Source organism: Zeus faber (assembly GCF_960531495.2).
Source record: "Zeus faber genome assembly, chromosome: 14".
Taxonomy (NCBI): Eukaryota; Metazoa; Chordata; class Actinopteri; order Zeiformes; family Zeidae; genus Zeus; species Zeus faber.
Genome location: NC_137200.1, coordinates 11,156,502 through 11,175,579, shown reverse-complemented (window position 1 = coordinate 11,175,579; position 19,078 = coordinate 11,156,502). Strand labels below are relative to the sequence as shown.

At 41.2% G+C, this 19,078-nt stretch overlaps 1 protein-coding gene across 1 annotated transcript in view; it reads left to right on the top strand.

Annotated features, from left to right (window-relative positions):
- kirrel3a (kirre like nephrin family adhesion molecule 3a) overlaps positions 1–19,078 on the top strand; it is a gene marked incomplete at its 3' end in the record, with an annotated part of 202,352 nt that overhangs the window by 124,496 nt on the left and 58,778 nt on the right. The window contains exons 2-3 of the mRNA XM_080013364.1: positions 7,487–7,636; positions 17,388–17,537. Of these exons, the coding sequence (XP_079869490.1) occupies positions 7,487–7,636; positions 17,388–17,537 (300 nt within the window). The remainder of the gene's footprint in view (positions 1–7,486; positions 7,637–17,387; positions 17,538–19,078) is intronic.

The following is a 19,078-nucleotide window of genomic DNA, read 5'->3' as shown; positions in this document are numbered from 1 at the left end:
TACTCAACAGGCATTCTCTGCGTTAGTGGAAGTATGTACTCATTTTGTTTTTTTTGTTTGTTTTGTTACGTTAGGAAATGGAGGAAAACAAATACATATAAAATAAAAACACACTTTGTTTTTATTTGTTTTGTTTCAGGACACATGAACCAGAAAGAGCAATGAAACGGGAAACGCTCCCTCTTCATTACGCAGTGATCCAATACGGAACAGGACACTCCCTTAGTTGTGTTCACAAATGTTGTTTCATACAAGTAAGAAACAAATAAAAAACACAGGAACACTGGCACAGCATGAACGTCGCACCGGTGTCTGGAGGAGAAAAAACTCCACTCCAGTTCAACAGACGTACTTAGAGCTGTCCAGAGTTGTCAGTTCAGCCAAAACGCATGTTAATGCCAGGTGTAAGCTGGGCCCATTAGAGTGTCAAGACCACCATGGCATATTGCCATCACAAAACATTGAGGCGGTGACTTCAGGCCTCATTCTACACAATAAAAGTAAATCTGCCAGTAGAACAAACTGTTTCTGTGTCTGTTTGATATGGTCACACTGCAACATTGATGGATGAGCTAAAAATATTGTTTTATATAGCTATGTACTGACTGGTAGTAAAAACCTATTGAAATACTGACTGCAGTCAGTGACAGGCACTGTCACGGAATTACAAGAGAGAAATTAAACAATTTATGTGTTTTAATTACACACTAGGGGGTCATCTACAGCAGAAACCACATCATTTTGTCATCCCATAGAAGCTTCCCCCTTGCCAACATAACAACAGAAAGTACATACCTGTCAGGTGGCCAAGTGTGTTATGAATAAGCAAAGAAAATATCTTTCAGAACATTGTGTGAACAATTGTATAATGTTATCACCCCACTGACAGATAATTCAGCTTTATTCAAGTTTGTAGATAATTCAGTGTCAAGGATCAAGTTATAAGATTATTACTTTTTTTTTGTTCCATTCTCGCTTATTTATTTTGTTCTTTTAAAAACTGTGCAGGCAGGGTATACAACGCTGGGTACTGTGTATGCCATTTCAGCTGAGCCAAAGTTAATCTGCATGTGGGGTTCCAATTCCCAATCTGCAATGCCAAATTTTAATAATCATGAAAAACCACTTACAATAGCACCGTGCCGTAGAGTTGAGGGGAATGGTTCTCTTGAGGATTGTTAAGGCGACCGGAATGGGTTGCTGTTGTAAGGGTGGCGGTTGAACTGAGGAGAGGTCACCGACGAGGCATGCAGATGGAGAAACTGAAAGGCTGTGACCCAAGAGGGAGGATGTCATATCTTATGCCTGAATCCCTGAAAGCATGTCTGCTCCACATTCTTTATTGCACAAATTTGGACATAAAAAAAAAATAGCCAGCATAGTTTATTGGATATTCTCTAGTTGCTAAGAGTAACTCAGCTGGCATTTATCGCCTCTTAAGACAAACCAAATACGGAGCACTTTTGAAGCCGTCCTATGAAGCAACCATTTTAAACACATTTAACACCTCGCTTGGCACATAAGTTAAACAAGATGTTTTGGGGGAGGTATTTTCAAGAAATGAACCAGAGTGGAAAGTTAATTAACGCACTCAAAAGATTGCAAATGATGCAGGGAAGCAAACAGTGTGTGGGTGCATGCATGCGTGCGTGTATGTGTGTGTGTACATGGGTCGGTATGTCTGTATATTTTCCTTAAAATGTGAAAACGTTTCCCAGACTGTCAACTGAATAATTACCTTCAGATTGGCGTCTGCAGCCAAAGATAGAGCAGCTTCTGTTTGAAGGTCTGCTTCATATTGGTAGGCCGATAAAATCAGCTGATATTTGGGTTCTATAGAACTATCGTATTGGTTGAAATTTCATAAAGTTCCGATAAAGGTTATATCCTACAAATGATTATACCGCGCATGAACAGATTTCGAAGCCACGAGTAGAAGTAAGTAATGTTCCAACCGTTCTTATAACTACCTTCCGAAACTAAATCTTGAATTCAGTCAATATTCGTCTGTTAGCATTTAATTCTAGAGAAGATTAAATATAATCTTGGAGAATGTTAAATGACCCTTAAAAGATTGTCATTGTCTATAACATTGTATTCATCCTTGCTGAGGTTTTAACCTGAAAATTGGAAATCTGACATTCCTTACTCACCCCCAATTCAGTCAAAAACATTATTCTGTGTTTGTGTCCTCACACATGGAGTTTGCTTGCAGCTCCAGTGCAAAGGGTCTGAATTGTGTCCATTTTATTCCAGTCCCAAAAGTTTATAATGTTGATGGAATGTTTCTGAGGGCTTTCACACGCAGTGTTTAGTCTATTTGGATAGAACCTTGTTGGGAACTGCCCACAATGAGTGATTTCCTTCCACAGAGACAATGTGAGGCAGGACTCTTTGGACTTGCATTTCTTTGAGGACAGGTAGTAGACAGCCATGTTCTAAGAGAGTGATGCTGAGAGTGGCCCCGTTACGTACGGTGCTTTTTTTGTTTCGTTCAATAAGGAAATTCAGTAAAAAACATCTGAAATAAAAACACCATGTTTTTATTTGCTTTATTTAGAGGAAAGGGACACGCGATTGCTCCCTCTCCAATGTCTTCCTCGCATGGAGAGGGTGACAGGGGTGCAAATTGCCCCCCTGACTCCCTCAGAGGACACACAGAGGACCCAAAACGTACTTGCGTTTTTGATCAACAATATGATATTATATTTCGAGGGCTTTATCGGCTGCACGATCCGGGGCTATTTTTTATTATTCTTATTTATATTAAAAAAAAAAAAAGTTTGATTGGACTATTCTTTTTCGGGAGTTTTTTTATGAATGAACCCCATTTTCCTTCCATTCCTTTTCATATACTTTCCAAGTCACCATTTGGCCGTGTTATCAGCACCATGGGATTAAATAAACCATCCTGATCATTTTGTTTTGTGCTAAAAATGGGAGAGCGTTGAGCAAGTAGAATAGTGTTATTTCACATACTGCCTCTGTCGAAAAGTATGATGATAGAAAATGGCCTTCAGATGCCTTTTACCTCATACCATTTTTACATTATTAACATACTATGTATTCTCCTGTCACCATTTTCCCACAACTTGGTCACACCCACATGTACAGTATGTGATATTTTGCTGCAGATAAAATTTCAGTGCAGCGTTGCTATCAATGCATGTGCTTCCGGGAGCAAAGGGAAGTCTCTGGGATTGGCATTGGGGAGAGTTAAACTTTGGTGAATGTTGACGCGTCAATTTGTGACGTCAACGAATGGCAAATCTGCTTTGGTCTCTGGAGGGGCGGTACCCAAAATGGTGGAAACTATTATTTTAGCTGTGTCACAACATCCTATTCTACAAACCCCAATACCAATGAAGTTGGGATGTTGTGTAAAATGTAAATAAAAACAGAATACAATGATTTGCATTGTGTCCCAGCTTTTTTTGGTCCGTGTTGCAGGCATCAAATTCAAAATGAGTGAATATGTGCAAAAAAAACAATAAAGTTTATCAGTTTGAACATTAAATATCTTGTCTTTGTAGTGTATTCAATTGAATATAGGTTGAAAAGGATTTGCAAATCATTGTATTCTGTTTTTATTTACGTTTTACACAATGTCCCAACTTCATTGGAGTTGGGGTTTGTATAAATTGCTCTGCATACAAATATAAATTGCTACATGAAAGATGTGGCATGGTTTTTGTACTGAGTTGTGAAGCACAAGTTAACAGTGTAAATGATGTACCTATGTTTTCCTTACATACTTACACCATTTACTTTTGGGGTTTCTGCCATTTACCTTAAACAGTATGTTCTCCATTAACAATGGTGTAAATGTTGTAATTATGTTTTCCCAACCCTTTTTCGTGCCCATAGTCACAAAAATGAATATATTGAATCGCATGAAAAAGCGCAAGAGCGAGTAGGTTTTCCTTATGCCGAGTTCAGACTACGTGATTCTGGCCTGATTTTCCACACACGCCGACAGGTTTTTGGAGATCGCCAAGCAAAGCCCCAGATCGAAGGAAAATCATAGCGCGCTCCCGTGAGCGACGAGCGCGTGGTGAGTCACAACGTGATCCGACTGCTCGCCGAGAGCTCGCAGACGGCGGCGAGATATCAAGGTTAATATCTGGTCACGTCGGGCTCGACTCGGGAGTGATGCAACAAGCTACAGCCAATGAGAGCAGACACGGAGTGGTGGGGGGTTCGAGAAGGGGAGACGTGTGCAAAGCAGCAGCCGCAACCACATACATACACAACATACTGGTTGTACTTTTCTTCTCTAGGTTTTTAATATTATTTCTTATTTAGATAAATGAACAAGTGCGTTGAGGAGCGCTATTGGCAGCAGATTGCCAAAGCAGTGGGATAAAAGTAAGCCTGGTCAGTGATCAGAGGCTTCAACTCAGCTATGGTCTGTTGCATGAGCCCATCAGTCTCTTTGCTTCACCAACCAGGGACTTGTTTCGACGGCGAAGATGCTGTGCTGGCTTCCTGCCTGCAGCGGGTGACAGGCACACCCGCAGACACATACACACACACACACACACACACACACACACACACACACACACACACACACGCACACACACACACACACACACCCACGCTGGTACAGGATTCCCAGTGGTACAATCAATAGAGATAGAGCAACAAGAAATGAGGGTGTGTAATTCCCAGGGAAAGAAGATGTTGAATTCTCATCTCACCGGCTCCGCCAGCAGAAATCACAGCGGACACCGCTGAGAGACAACACTGCAGAAGAAATTCCAGCTGACATCTCTGACTCTGCAGGGAGAAAATAAATAGTAGACATCTTTAACATAATTGATTCCCTAATTACCAAACACAAAACCGGTATTAATAGGTGTGGCGGTCTTACCGCCACACGCCACCCGAGTGGCGTTTTCAGGGCCCTCCGGCGCAGAGACACAGACGACAGGGGTTGTTAACACCAGTTTATTGTAGAGAGGAGGCGAGGTGGAATTAGCCAGGAGCAGATTGAACGTGTCATGACACGGGCTCCAATCCTGAGCGTGTGTGAGGATGGTGTTTTTAAACCTGCGGCTCATTAGCCCAACCAACGAGCGTCGGGTGTGGCTGCTCAAGCCATCCCATCCACCACAATAGGACACAGCATTTCTTTATTAATGTTCTTTCGTCTGCTCGGTTTCTCTCACACTTCAACAGTGACTTCAGCAGTGGGTTTTTTTCTCCCGTCAGGTCTCTTAAATCTCTGCTCTATTGAAAAGACAGGCAGATCTGACAGTTTTACATGACACGCAGACAATTGAAAGGACAGCAATCCGTCTGGTCAGAATGTTCTTCAAATTGGTATCAGTAGGTTTTGTGGCATTGTGTTGATTTCTATTCCCATTAATCTTGGGTCGTAGTTGTAGCCGGATTAGATTAGCTTGGCTCAGAAGACTTTATTTTACAAATTCTTGTTAAGCACAGATTCACACAGTTCTTTGTATTTGTGGTTTTAATTCGTCCAGACATCACCTTTGTAATGTTTTCCTTTTGATTTCTGGATGAATCTCAAGCTTAGTTCTTAGTTGCGCATGAAAATGTGATTTATCAAGTACTGAGCTTTAATTACTGGCTAAAATCCCAAAGCATGTTCATGTGGGTTTCAGGTGTGATAGACAGATTGGTGGATAAGTGTGATAGTCATGGTAGCCATGACATAAATTAAGGGCAATATGTTCAGCTACATGTTCATAATACAGCAGCCAACCAGCTGCCGTCACGTTCCAGCTCAAACTAGGTGAAATAATGCTGAAATAAATAGGTGAAATAATGAATAGCTGCGTCATATTTGATAACACTCTGAATATTTTATATGGTATTAGTAAAACTGTCAGCTAGTTTGCTGTAATTGCAGCCTCTTTTATCCATATTGACAAACCCCGAGCATCTATATACCCTGTATATCTCTGTGGACATTGACTATCGCCAAGCCTGATGCAGAATGCAAGGGGCACCAAAGCGTGTGGAATATATAAGACTGAAAGTAAGGCAAATGATGGCCTTGAGCTATAATAAAAATTGGACAGTAATTTAAGTTGGATTCTGACTTTCAGGTTGTTTGGAGCAAGTTATGATGGAACGCTGCTCCCTGTAGAGGTTGAAAAATGACAGGTTGTAACTGAAAGCTGCATTAGGCAAAATTCAAGGAAATAAAGATCGATGTAAACAAGCTCTCACTTTTTATGACGAGCAAAACAGATAGCCGTGCCATCGAGGTCAGAGCTGCTTACCACGGTTTTATGTCGGGGGGAGAATAGCCAGTTAGCGTTGACTGACTATCAAAAGACAAACAGAGGCTGAAAAGAGCATGTAGCGGTAGATTGGGGAGATGATTCTCAGGCCGATCAGCAGTATTTACATTTACGTTCCTTGACATTACGGGGAGTCTTCTCATTCTGTACTGTATTCTACTGCAGAAATTCTTCATAATGTAGCTTACTACAAATTTGCTGTGGAACTTAATAGAAGGTGCACTTAAGATTAGGTAAGAATAGATTCGCAGACAATGTATCTACTCAGAAAGTTAGCGCATCTCTGTTTACTTTCAGCTTCTTGTAAGCACTTCAGTTCTTTCGTCTGCTGCCGTGTGCGACGCAGAGCAAACACAAGCTGGCTTGGATTGGATTGTGGGATTGACATACAGGAGCAATGTTTTGGAGGCAGGGTCCAAATGAGATCAGCAAGCAGTCCAGAGAGGATGCAGTTGATAGGACCGATTATTAAAGCAAATGATGCTGTTTACAGGGGTCGATGGTGTTGTTTGGCCACTGGCGTTCGCCCGGCTCGCCATATGGGCAGTTGTGCACGCATCATGAGTCCTAAAGGAGGTCGGGAGCTGTCAACAGCCCTTACGCCTGGGAGCTTCTACAGTTCCAGCCTGCAGGCCACAGCAGTTTCAAAAAAAGTGGTTCAAGTTCGGTGTTAATGAGGCAAGCGGCTCTCGTACACAGACCACGCCCCTGTGCTCCTGACTGGCGTTTGTGAAAAGTCACCCATCAATATAAAAATGTCTGTGGTAAAAGTGTCATCGGGAAATCAAGCCTATTATTGTGAAAAAGGACATTTGAAACATTTAGAAATCCTACGTTTTATTATGAAATAAAAAATGAATGAAATGAAGCACTATTATTACGGAGATTAAATATTTGTAATAACAATTCCATTTCTTTCAACAAATATTTCAAAATTGTATTATACATTTAGTTATATATATAGTGATTTATTGATTTATTTATTGATTTAATCAATTCATTTTAAATAATTAGATTCTCTATAATGTTGATGTTATGAAGTGAGATTTATTTAGGTGGTTTCATTGTACTTTTTTTTCCCACATGTAGGTTTCATACTGTGTATTTTGACTGAATGATCTTGATTTTTTTTTGATTTAGCTGATATGCCTGTGTATTTATAAATATATTGGTTTTTACTTATTTTTTTCTGTCCTTCTGTGTTCCAGGGAGCAGTGCCGTGTTCACACAGCAGCCCACGGACCTGGTGGTGGTGGCCGGCCAGCCGGTCACCCTGCCTTGCTCCATCCCCGGCTACCACGGCATGGTGCTGTGGCTTCGTGACGGCATGGCCCTTGGGGTCAACAGGGATCTCTCAGGTAATGGTTGGTTTACCAAAGTAGACTAACTTTTTACTGCATGAAAGGAACTGGTAACTTTTTGCGAGTTATGGGAAGGTTATTTAAAGCAGCGCATTTAACAGTGTCTCATTGGGAGGATGCATTCATTGACATATCTCCACCACATACAGTATTACACTTTTCCAAAGTGGATGTGTCTTAATCAGGCAACATTGTCTTGCTCTTTCTTGTTCTCTTGCTCTTACACACAAAATACAACGGACCCTCTTTTGCCAGGATGTGCAACTTGGTTATAGAAAGTCACATTTTTTTTAAGTTGCAATTTATCACAACATCTGCTCCTCTGCCAGATGGTTAATCATGCTCATTTCCAAACCGCCTGTGACTCAACCCCCCCCCTCCGCCCAATCCATTTATCCGCAGGCTGTTTTGATGAGCAATGCTGCATGAGGAATTTGATCCACTCCAATCAAGTGGCTCGGTGGAAGGGGTTAAGTCAATAACGCCCTCGTGCGTTTATCAATCCGTTCCTGTGTTTGTCAGATATTTATGTAAAAAATGATATCCTAAATGCTGTCTTCAGATTCAGGAAGTAAATGTCAGCATAATTAAATTCCAATCAATACAAAGTTTGAAATATGCACATCTAAATAAGCAAATTGCATAAATGCAAGTAGTCACACTATCAGTGACATCCTTCTCTGGCTTCACTTCGCCAGTTAGTTACTATGAGTCACTTATTGTCCAAAATTACAAATTTACACTTTACTACAATTTTTTTTTTAATTTTCAAAATTTAAAACATTATTTTTAGGCTCCAACTTTAACTCTTTTATTGAGTTTAACATTTTCACTATATTATAATTTATTTATTTATTTATTGTTGTTGTTGTTTTTGCATCTGAAGCCCGTGTTCTTCATATTTTTCAACCTAGGTAGGTACAGGTCATCACGGCATCAGCATGTAAACATGGCAGGTTCCCCAACAGACATAGCCTGCCTCCTCTGTCATCGGTGGTGTTCCCTAATTGGGCCTCGGAGGACAATTTCCTCCCATTACATGCATTCTATCTCACTCCGGGACCAGTCCCTAGTGTCACTGAACCAAGACATAATGACCAGCCCCCCAGGGAGCTGCCGGTGCCTAACTAAACATCACTATCCACTCAACTTGGTGCACTAACACAGACAGAATGGACAGGGAGTGTGTGTCTATGTGTATGTGTACGTGTGTGTGTGTGTGTGTGTGTGTGCGTGTGTGCGTGTGTGCGTGTGTGTGTGTGTGTGTGTGTGTGTATGTGCGTGCGTGCGTGCGTGTGTGCCCGCATGCAAGCGTGTGTCTGTCCGAAATGCAACAACAGTTCCATCTGGGTACAAGTGCATGGCTGTCATAGTGTGAATGGCTTTTTCGCTCTTGATTGCAGTTCAATGACAAGGGCTAATGTGAACGGAAAAGGCTTGAACTGTGCCGGCGCGTTTGTTTTGTGGTGACAGTGTAATAAGCCTTCTTTTCTTTTTTCTTTTTTCACCAAGGCCAATGAAAAAATGCGCTCTCTCTGCTGGCACAGCGCTCATTTAAACATGCTATTATAACTATTGTCAGTGGAGAGAATGGAAAAAAAACAAAAAACGACCTTGGAAGCCAGAAGATATTAGCCTTGTTCGATAATAGCACTTGTGAAACTAAACACCATTGGCAATTTTGACTGAATGGCCCATATGGGTACTGAAGTAGCCTGTTAACCTAAATCAAAAGTGCAAAGTCAATGAGGGAGTGAGGATTGAAACGCAGCACTTGTGCATTACAGATGGGGAGACTCGAACAGTCTTTCACATCCTGGGCTTTAAATAACTCACGTCGCTCTCACCACACACGCACCACCACACACATGCACACACCTGCGCGAACAAACTATATTTCACTCTCTCTACATCACTTCATATTCATGTGTATGTCATTCGAGTGTAAGGCGGTGTGTCTCTGCGGGAGAGGCTCCAGCATCCCCATAAACCCTTAACAGAAATGACTAAGTCGAGAATATGGATGGATGAATGGGGGTGAGGTCTGAATTACAAATCGACGGTGCTTCTTTCCAAATGCTACAAAACGTTCACGCTTCACACCGGCTTTCACAAACGTTTTATTCCCCCAAGAAACACTGCGGAGATAAATTTTACTCCGAAGTGTTGCGGCCGTCCTCCGAGGAATTGTAGCTGCATGACAGGAATAACAACTGTGGAGAAGAGTTGTGATCTTATTCAGAGAAAATTGGAGCTGTGCTTCTGATATTGCAAAGGAGGTACAGAAATATATATAACTTTTTCAGTTATACAAATTAAAACTGAAGGACTTATTATATAATAGCCTTGAGTTTTTTATATTCAGACTAAAAGGAAAGAGTTGGCCACTGGTCAACTGAACAGTGTTTAATGATGTGTTCTCCTTTCTGTTTAAGCGAACAGTGTATTTCTATAATATCTTTGAGAAACAAAATGTAATAAGACAGTGATTTTTTAGCCAAACTACAATTTCATTGTTGTGTCTCAAATGTTTTATACGGTATCTAAACAACCATTTTGTAAAACATTGCTCTCACAGACACAAACACAGAGCTGTCGCAGTTATTACATAATCGCTGGATCGCAATTATTTTCATTATTTGCAAAACCTTCTCTGTAATTACATGTTTTCATCCAAATTGAAGTGGCACTTGGAGCCAGTGTTTAAAATATTGCAATGAATAAAATGCAAATTCAGTTGAGAAAAATGTATGTAAATGTTTATATTCCAATATATTGAATATAAAGACCAATAATGGTTCTTCTTAATTAGGTGGGTGTGTATTATTAGACTATCATCGTTGTATACGATGATAGCCATAGTTTTATACTATGATAGTGGCATAAAATAAATCAAATAATACAATTAATTTTATAATGGCAATGATTGTTTGTCAGACTATTTGTATGACTATCAACTAAAATGTCATGATATTGACAGCTAGTATAGCATCCTGTACAGTAGATACCTTATGATGTCCATGGCCTTGCACAAAATCACTAAGGGTGCCAGTAGGCCATAATCGTATGGAATCATAAGGAACCTTTAGTCTGCTGTGAGAATCACAAGAGTAATATGACAAATTGTTGTGCCATGACAATAGCTCTTGGATACGATAACAACGTTTCAACCATGTAGTTAAAATTATTTTACCATAATAATTATTTATAAAAGTTAAGGTAAAGGTGCAGTGTGTAGAATTTAGTGGTATCTAGTGGTAAGGTTGCCGATCGCAACCAACTGAATACTTCTCTGCATGGCGGTGCAACATGGCGGCCTCCGTGGCAGAGACGGTGGTGGCGAATGTCAGGAAAAACGCAAAAGGCCCTCTCTAGAGCCAGTGTTTCGTTTTTCTGTTCTGGGCTACTGCAGAAGTAACATGGCGGTGCAACATGGCGGCCTCCGTGAAGTGTACCCACTCCCATGTAGATAAAAATGGTTCAGTCTAAGGTAACGAAAACACAACAATTATTCGTTTCATGGGGTTATATACCGTGGAAGAAATTCTTCTGAATGATTGGTGAGGTTAATCTGCCCACTACAAGAAAAAAAAACTGAGGATATTCAAGATGATTTATTCTGTAGAATAAAGAGAAAGATTCAGTACTGCTCCAAAGCAGCGCTCAGATCGATCTGATATCATTTCTGAAGACAGCAGGCTTTATACAAAAGAACTACAGGGTGTGGCTTGGGTCAGAGGTCCCTTACAAGTCTGCGCCCCCCAACTGTTTCCTTGGGTGCTACCCTCAGACAGTGAAATTCACAGGTACTTGCAAACTTGACCTGGCAGACGCGGATTGCACCACAATGCACCTTTAGGCTCCCCTGTTGAGTTTCTTCATCTCCATAGAAGGTACACAGGGCCAAATGTGATCTGATTCTTTCATGTTTGAATTGACATTGTAGGGAGCAAAAACATTTCTCTTTACATAAACTCTGGGGGGGACAAATGTTTTAAAACCCCCCCTCTGGAGGTAGAGGCCTTTGTCCTCATTTAAAAGTAGTTGATTGTATACATTTTTCCCTCATAACACTTGTAGTATTTCTTATAACTAGTATATCTTAGGTATCTGACGATTTCTGTTTTGTATTTTTTATGTAAATGTACGTATGTATTTTAATGTACCTGGCGAAAATAAACCGATTCTGATTCTAAAAGTGGCAATGCTTCCCTTCAAATAGATATATTTCATAAAAGACCAGGGAATCCCAAGTATTTTTGTTTCTTTATGGCATTTAGATATAAAATCGAATATATTGTGATTCGGATATAATAACATATGATATAATATTGTAATAACCCTGCATGCGTTGGTTACTGCGGGCGGTTCACATGTAGTAGTGTTCGGTTGTCGGTTCTATTGAGTGAAAGTAGCATGACTTATAATGTTGTGAGTCTTCCGCACCAGCTTCGATTTCTAACTTTAGAATCGGGCCATCGTGGTAAATTTAGGTCGATCCACGAGTCCGTGTATCGATGTAGTCACATTTAACATTAAAACTGGTTTTGCGAACGGTGTATCGGTCAATCGTTAATCCCCTGTTATGTTCCATTTTTTCCGTTAGTAAATTCTACACACAGCACCTTTAAGGGAAAGTGCGGATTAGTATGTATTTGTACACTGATCAGCCACAACATTAAAACCACTGACAGGTGAAGTGAATAACATTGATCATCTCAACGTGTCAAGGGGTAGAATATATTAGGCAGCAAGTGAACAGTCAGTTCTTGAAGTTGATGTGTTGGAAGCAGGAAAAATGGGCAAGTGTAAGGATCTGAGCCACTTTGACAAGGGCCAAATTGTGATGGCTAGACGACTGGGTCAGAGCATCTCCAAAACGACAGGTCTTTTGGAGTGTTCCGGTATGCAGTGGTTAATACCTACCAAAGGTGGTCCAAGGAAGGACAACCAGGGAACTGGCGACAGGGTTATTGGCGCCCATGGGATCATTGATGCGCGTGGGGAGTGAAGTCTAACCTGTCTGGTCCAATCCCATAGAAGAGCTACTGTAATACAAATTGCTGAAAAAGTTCATGATATGATGAATTTGTGAAATGATAGAAAGGTGTCAGAACACACAGTGCATCGCAGGTTGCTGCGAATGGGGCTGCGTAGCCGCAGACCAGTCAGAGTGTCCATGTTGACCCCTGTCCACCGCCGAAAGCGCCTACAATGGGCAGGTGAGTAGCAGGACTGGACCATGGAGCAATGGAAGAAGGTGGCCTGGTCTGATGAATCACATTTTCTTCTACATCATGTGGATGACTGGGGTTAGGGCGCGATCTGATCGAGCATCGATGGGATGTGCTGGAACAACTAGGCCGATCCAATCCCACCTCGCAAATTCCAGGACTTAAAGGATCTGCTGCTAACGTCTTGGTGCCAGATACCACAGCTTCAGAGGTCTTGTGGAGTCCATGCCTCGATGGGTCACAGCTGTTTTGGTGGTACGAGGGGGAGCTACACAATATTAGTGGTTATAAGTGGTGGTTTTAATGTTGTGGCTGATTGGTGTATAGTCACATACAAAACTAGGGACCCACAGTCAAATTCCTAGAGCTCACAACTAGACATGTTCACACTGTCTAGCTGTACCGCAGCTATTGTTGGCCCCCAAAACGGTAACATATCCAGAATGCACAGTGCATTCAGTAAACTGTGAGAGAAAATATACTGTTGTCTTCCCTAAACAGCATCTAATGTCAAACCGAAAACCGAAACGGTACACAAGCTACAGTACTCACTGAGACATGAAGTAAACAGAAAACAGCCTCTATCCGACTGGCTTCATGATAAGATGAACTACTACATCAAAACTGCCTGTGAGATGCAACACGACCCGTCATGACTGAGGTCATCAGCATCTCATTTTTAGCTAAAGTTTCGAATATAACAGAGATGGTTTCACATCTGAGACGAAAGCTGAACTGCTGCCACAGCAGTAGTTCTCTGAGATGGTTTTACCTATTCCTGAGGTTCTAAGAAGTGGACAGTTTGAAGTCAAACACTGCGTACAGCACTAACTGACGGCATAGCAGACCTCCATAGTTGACATATCCTGAAGGAAAGCAATGCGGTTTATGAAATGATTTATACCGTATTAGTCATTTTACTGTGCCTACTAATTCAGCTTTATGTTTTCACTGTGCTATTCCATGCTTTACAAACGCCAAGCAGACTTCACCACTGTGTGTGTGTCTGTGTTGTGTGTGTGTGTGTGTGTGTGTGTGTGTGTGTGTGTGTGTGTGTGTGTGTGTGTGTGTGTGTGTGTGTGTCAGTGATTGATGAGTGTGTTCAAGCGCTACACCCGCTGCACATTGGGAGGAAGTGGCTGACAGGGCTTAACCAGTGGGCCAGCTTGCGATGTTTAATAGGCTATATATTGATTATATACATGGTAACAACCCATGACAGCTTGACCAGCGCACCCCGAGTTTAAACGATAAATTAAACTAATTTAAACTGAGAAACTAACTAACTTATACTGAGAAACATCGGTCGAGGTAATTCAGCATTGAGTTGTTTTCTGTACTCCCATAATGTATATAAAGTATATTTATTTATTTATTTATTTATTTATATTTATATTTATTTATATTTATTTATAAATAAATATACTGTGATTAGTGATTGAGCTCTAATTTTATAAATCGGGAAATAGATGCCGCTCTGCACACGGGCAGGAAAGCTTAGAAACAAGGCTTGCAGTGCGCGTGTGCATAAATTCAATCTATAAATCATAACACTGCTCATAGACTGATCCGTCTCAAGTGTGCCACATTCTAAGTGCCGACCAATCGCAATCCAAGTATCTTTCGATGGGAATACAGGGGCTTCTACACAGAGAAGACGAGTCCCCTCCCTCACACTCCTATATATGTTTTTGTTTTTGTAGTTTTTGAATTCCATGCTCGGCTAGACGTGCGAGTCAACTACTCTCACAAGATTGTTGTTTATGAATTAGATGCTGGCAGTGTTTTACTCAGATTAAAAAAATATTTGGCAATGTTATAAAAGCCTCAGTGATCTCTGGTCTGTCTTCTTTCAGAAGTTGCGCTAAAAATGTTTGGTTAAGAGTTTGGGCTGGCTTTGAGTTTTTATTTTAGCGTTACTGCTTTTGGCAGCACACTCTCGATGGCTCTCTAAAGGAGCTGGAGGTCTCCTGTTGCCTCGCACTCTCCATGTCTCTCCTCACGCCCCCCTCCCATTCCTCTCCCATCTTCTCACCTCCTCTCCCCTCCTGCAGCCTTTTGCTTTTCTGAACCCACAGTGGTCTCACGCCAGCCCGATAGATTTATCACGTTCCGCTGGCACTAATTTAGATATAATTTAACACTCCTATAATTTGAAGCCTCTTTGTTGCGAACCACTCGCCGATCTCGCCGTCTAGCCTTCTTAAAAATCTCTTTGTTCAAGCGAAACGTGTCAAGATTATTTGGGGCTTTCTACAGAACCCCGAAGGGGGGAATTCATTTCCTTAGAGATCGGAGGAGGTGTTATGCGTTAGTCAAAGATATTTATTTTTTACGGCAAGTGGAAATGAAAAAAGGCCTTTGTGCTGAGTGCCGTGTGTTTGTGTGAAGAACAGCATGTGATAGATGCTAGACAGAAGCCTTCTTTCTCATGACACCAGGTTTTTGTCGGAAAGATCTTTAGCTCTTAAGTAACCGTCAAATCTGCGTCACGCTGTCTAATGAGCAAGTAAGAACTAGGCAAATGTGAGTTATTAAACACAGCTAACCACAAACTTGTGTTTGTCGGTTTTGAGCCTCTGCATTCCAATCATGTTCAGCGGATGTTTATCAGAAGCTGCAAGGAAGTTCCTGGGCCCTGGGCCCTGGCCATTGATTGTAGGCCAGCAGAATAAATTGCAGAATTTCAGATGGAATCAATAAGCATTAGTGTTATTTACTTTGCCCATTGGGCCCATCCCCCCCCCCCCCCTCTCTCTTTCTTTTCTTCTTTCCATAAATGAGACCTGTGTGCATTGTCGCTCCCTCTCCACCTGCCCACCCACCTCTTTCTCTTCACTGCTGCTTTTCACTGCTGGCCAACCAACTGTGGAATTTGCTTCCCCTTTGCCTGAACTGTATCCACTAGACTGGACTCATAGGGAAAAAAACATGGAAGAGGGATTACCCTCCATCTTTGAAAGGCTTTTTTTTTCCCTTTGGCGTAACGTTTCACTGCCTCTGCATCCTGAAAGGGGATAGCCTGCACACCTGCTGCTGGCGGGTGTTTTTATTGGGTTAGGGGGGACTCGAGTAGGGTTTGTCATAGGGCATTTTATTTTATTTTCCTTTGTACAATTTGGGCGTCATGATCGTACAATCCAAGACTGCATTGAAACAAGAAAAAAATTTGCTGCGGAATGCTTATTCTGACCCTGTTTTTAATTAATTTTATTATTTTATGTATATTATTATTCTACTTTGTAAAGGCATTTTGCGTTGCTTTTATTGTCACTATCTGATGGCCTTCTTATAATGTAAAGAACTTTCAGTTACATGTCATGTATGAAAGGTGCTATACAAATAAAGGTTATTATTATTATTATTATTATTATTATTATTATTATTATTATTATTATTGTTGTTGAAAGGTTTTCACTGGAATAAGCGATCCTGTTTTTTTCTGTAACATATTTGCCACTGCCCCTCAGGAATTGCAGGGGGTCCCCAGAAAAAATATTGTTATTTTATAATTTGTATTATTTTTTTATATTCATGTTTTTTATGGTATTGTTTTCCATGTTTTAATATTTAGAAAGGCTTGTTTGTCTTACCAACTGGCTCAGATCAAAGGCATAAAACAATTGTTGTTTGTTTATTGTGAAAATGCCATGAGATGCATTCGATATATACAGAGATATATACTTGTACTTTACTTTAGTGTACAAGTGTATGCCCCCAGTTAGCTTATACCGTATATTGTATTTCACTGCACTGCATAGTATTGTCAACATCTGCTGCTGTAACGCCTACATTTCTCCCCATGTCGTATCTTGTTTTAACTTAATTCACGCCTACATATGACCTGTGTGTTTGCGTGGTCTGTGCATCGTGGGTCATCGTCAGGGGTTAGGTAGATAAATACTCAAATATGAGTACAAGCACTTCTCCGAATAACAACCAGGTTATGAGTCAGATAGTTACTAACGCTTTCAAACTATTACGTCTGTTTTCAGCACCGTTTTCACTCTGTTGAAGTGTTAGGTTGTCTAGTAATCAAAGGATTGCCAGTTTGATTCACCCGCTCCTCCTGTCCTTGAGCAACACACTTTGCTTTGGTTGGTGAAATGCACTCCGTTGTCTCTGTGCAATCACAATTAGTTTAATCAAATGTAATTAATCCATAATGATTATATATTCCCCCTGTGTTAGATAAAACTGAGAAACATAACCGACACGTTAAACACAAGTGTGTGTTTGTAGACTGACGAAATGTACATAAAATGTAAATAACCTCCTTAAAAATAAACTTCAAGAAAAGGACGACTCGACATTTTCAATGCATCTTTTGACATACCCTTTGACCGTCAATGGGGCAGTTATTACCCTGACCTTTGGTGACACAATTGCCCCAGTTCTGAAGTTATTCTCTCAGTGCCTATCGCTCTGGTTGACTACCAATGATCGAAAAATAAGCTTTAGGTTTTGTGTGTGCGATGCAGCTAATGCCGTGTGCTTTGACTCCGCCGCTCCAGGTTACCCGCGCTACGACATTGTCGGTGACCACAGCAAGGGAGAATACCACCTTCTGATCCAGCAGACGGAGATGCAAGACGACGCGTTCTTCGAGTGCCAGGGCATCCAGGCGGCCATCAGATCGAGACCCGCCCGCCTCACCGTGCTAGGTAAGATGCCGTTCATGTTTAACATGTTGTTGAGCATCGGAGCAGCAGACTGCCTGCCGGGCGTTCCAGAGCGAACACTTTGTGTTGTTGGGGATCCGGGGAGCTTCGCCCTGCATTCCTGAGAAAGAAGATAAGCGAAACAATAGTTTTAGTAAAAATAAGGAAATGTATTAGCCTTTGGGGCGCCAGTTATATGATACACGCTTGTATCAAGGGCTAATCTGGTAATACGAAAATCCACCGGGGCCTGTTCTCCTTCAGCCTGTCATTCGGCCCCTGAATCGATCGGCGGCCCGCACTTAAGAAAAAGAAGGGGTTCCGCGCCGGAGAGCTGCAGCCTGTGGTCAGGCAAGGAGAGCGCTGATTAACATTATCGATTGGGCCCCTATGTATTTAAAAGCATGATACATTCCAGAGCTGTCTATTCATTATCTAGCCACCGCTGCTCCAAACTCCTTCATTAGCCACGGTTTTACCCACTAATCTTAAACTGGTAACTTAGTGTAGAGCGAGAAAGAAAGAAAGAGAGGCGAGGGCTTGATGGGAATAGAAGTTAAGATGCTGAGGATTGGGGGGTTCATTAAAATGATTAATTATAGATAAGAGCTGAACCTGTTGTTGGTGGTGGTTTTTTTATTATTCTCTCTAAATAGGACTGGGGAGTATGTAAATCATTTAGACAATATCTTAATGTAACGTCCCAATGAACTCAACCTGCTTTAAGGAAAAAGAACCACAATACACACTTATCACTCACAACATTAAAACCACCATTAATAACCACTTATATTATGTAGCTCCCCAGCTCTCGGACCAGACGGGCTAGACTTCACTCCCCACGCGCTTTAATGAGCCCATGGGCGCCCATGATCCTGTTGCCGTTTTGCAGATGCTCTGACCCAGTGGTCTAGCCATCAAAATTTGGCCCTTGTCAAAGTGGCTCAGATCCTTACGCTTGCCCATCTTTCCTGCTTCCTACACACCAACTTTTAAGAACTGACTGTTCACTTGCTGCCTAATATATCCCACCACTTGACAGGTGCCATTGGAACGAGATGAGCAATATTTTTCAATTCACCTGTCAGTGGTTTTAATGTTGTGGCTGTTCGGTGTATAATAATGAAGCATTTTAGATTCCTCTGCCCCACAAAACTTTGGAGCAGGTATGAATTAAGTGTCGAAATATTTAATTCAATAAAGAACATTAACAAACTTGTGAACTCATTTTCCATCTGCCAAAACAAGTTGGTCTGTCTGTCTTTTTTTTTTTTCAAATTATTTTTGCCATTACATTATTTACAAGTGTGGTACAAAAGTGTTGAGAAAATGTCCCCCCAAAGTTGCATTGAAACTGCCATTTCTAACTGAAATCATAATGTGGGATTCTTTCAACTTGAAGACAACCTAAGAGGGTGCGGACCATTAGCATTTGTTTAAATAAATAGGAAAATAATTGCCACGGCTTGCTTCCGCAAAATCTGCACTTGATTTGCCAAAGCCTGTCATGCAAATGACAATAACCTAAGTCCCCTGCACATGTT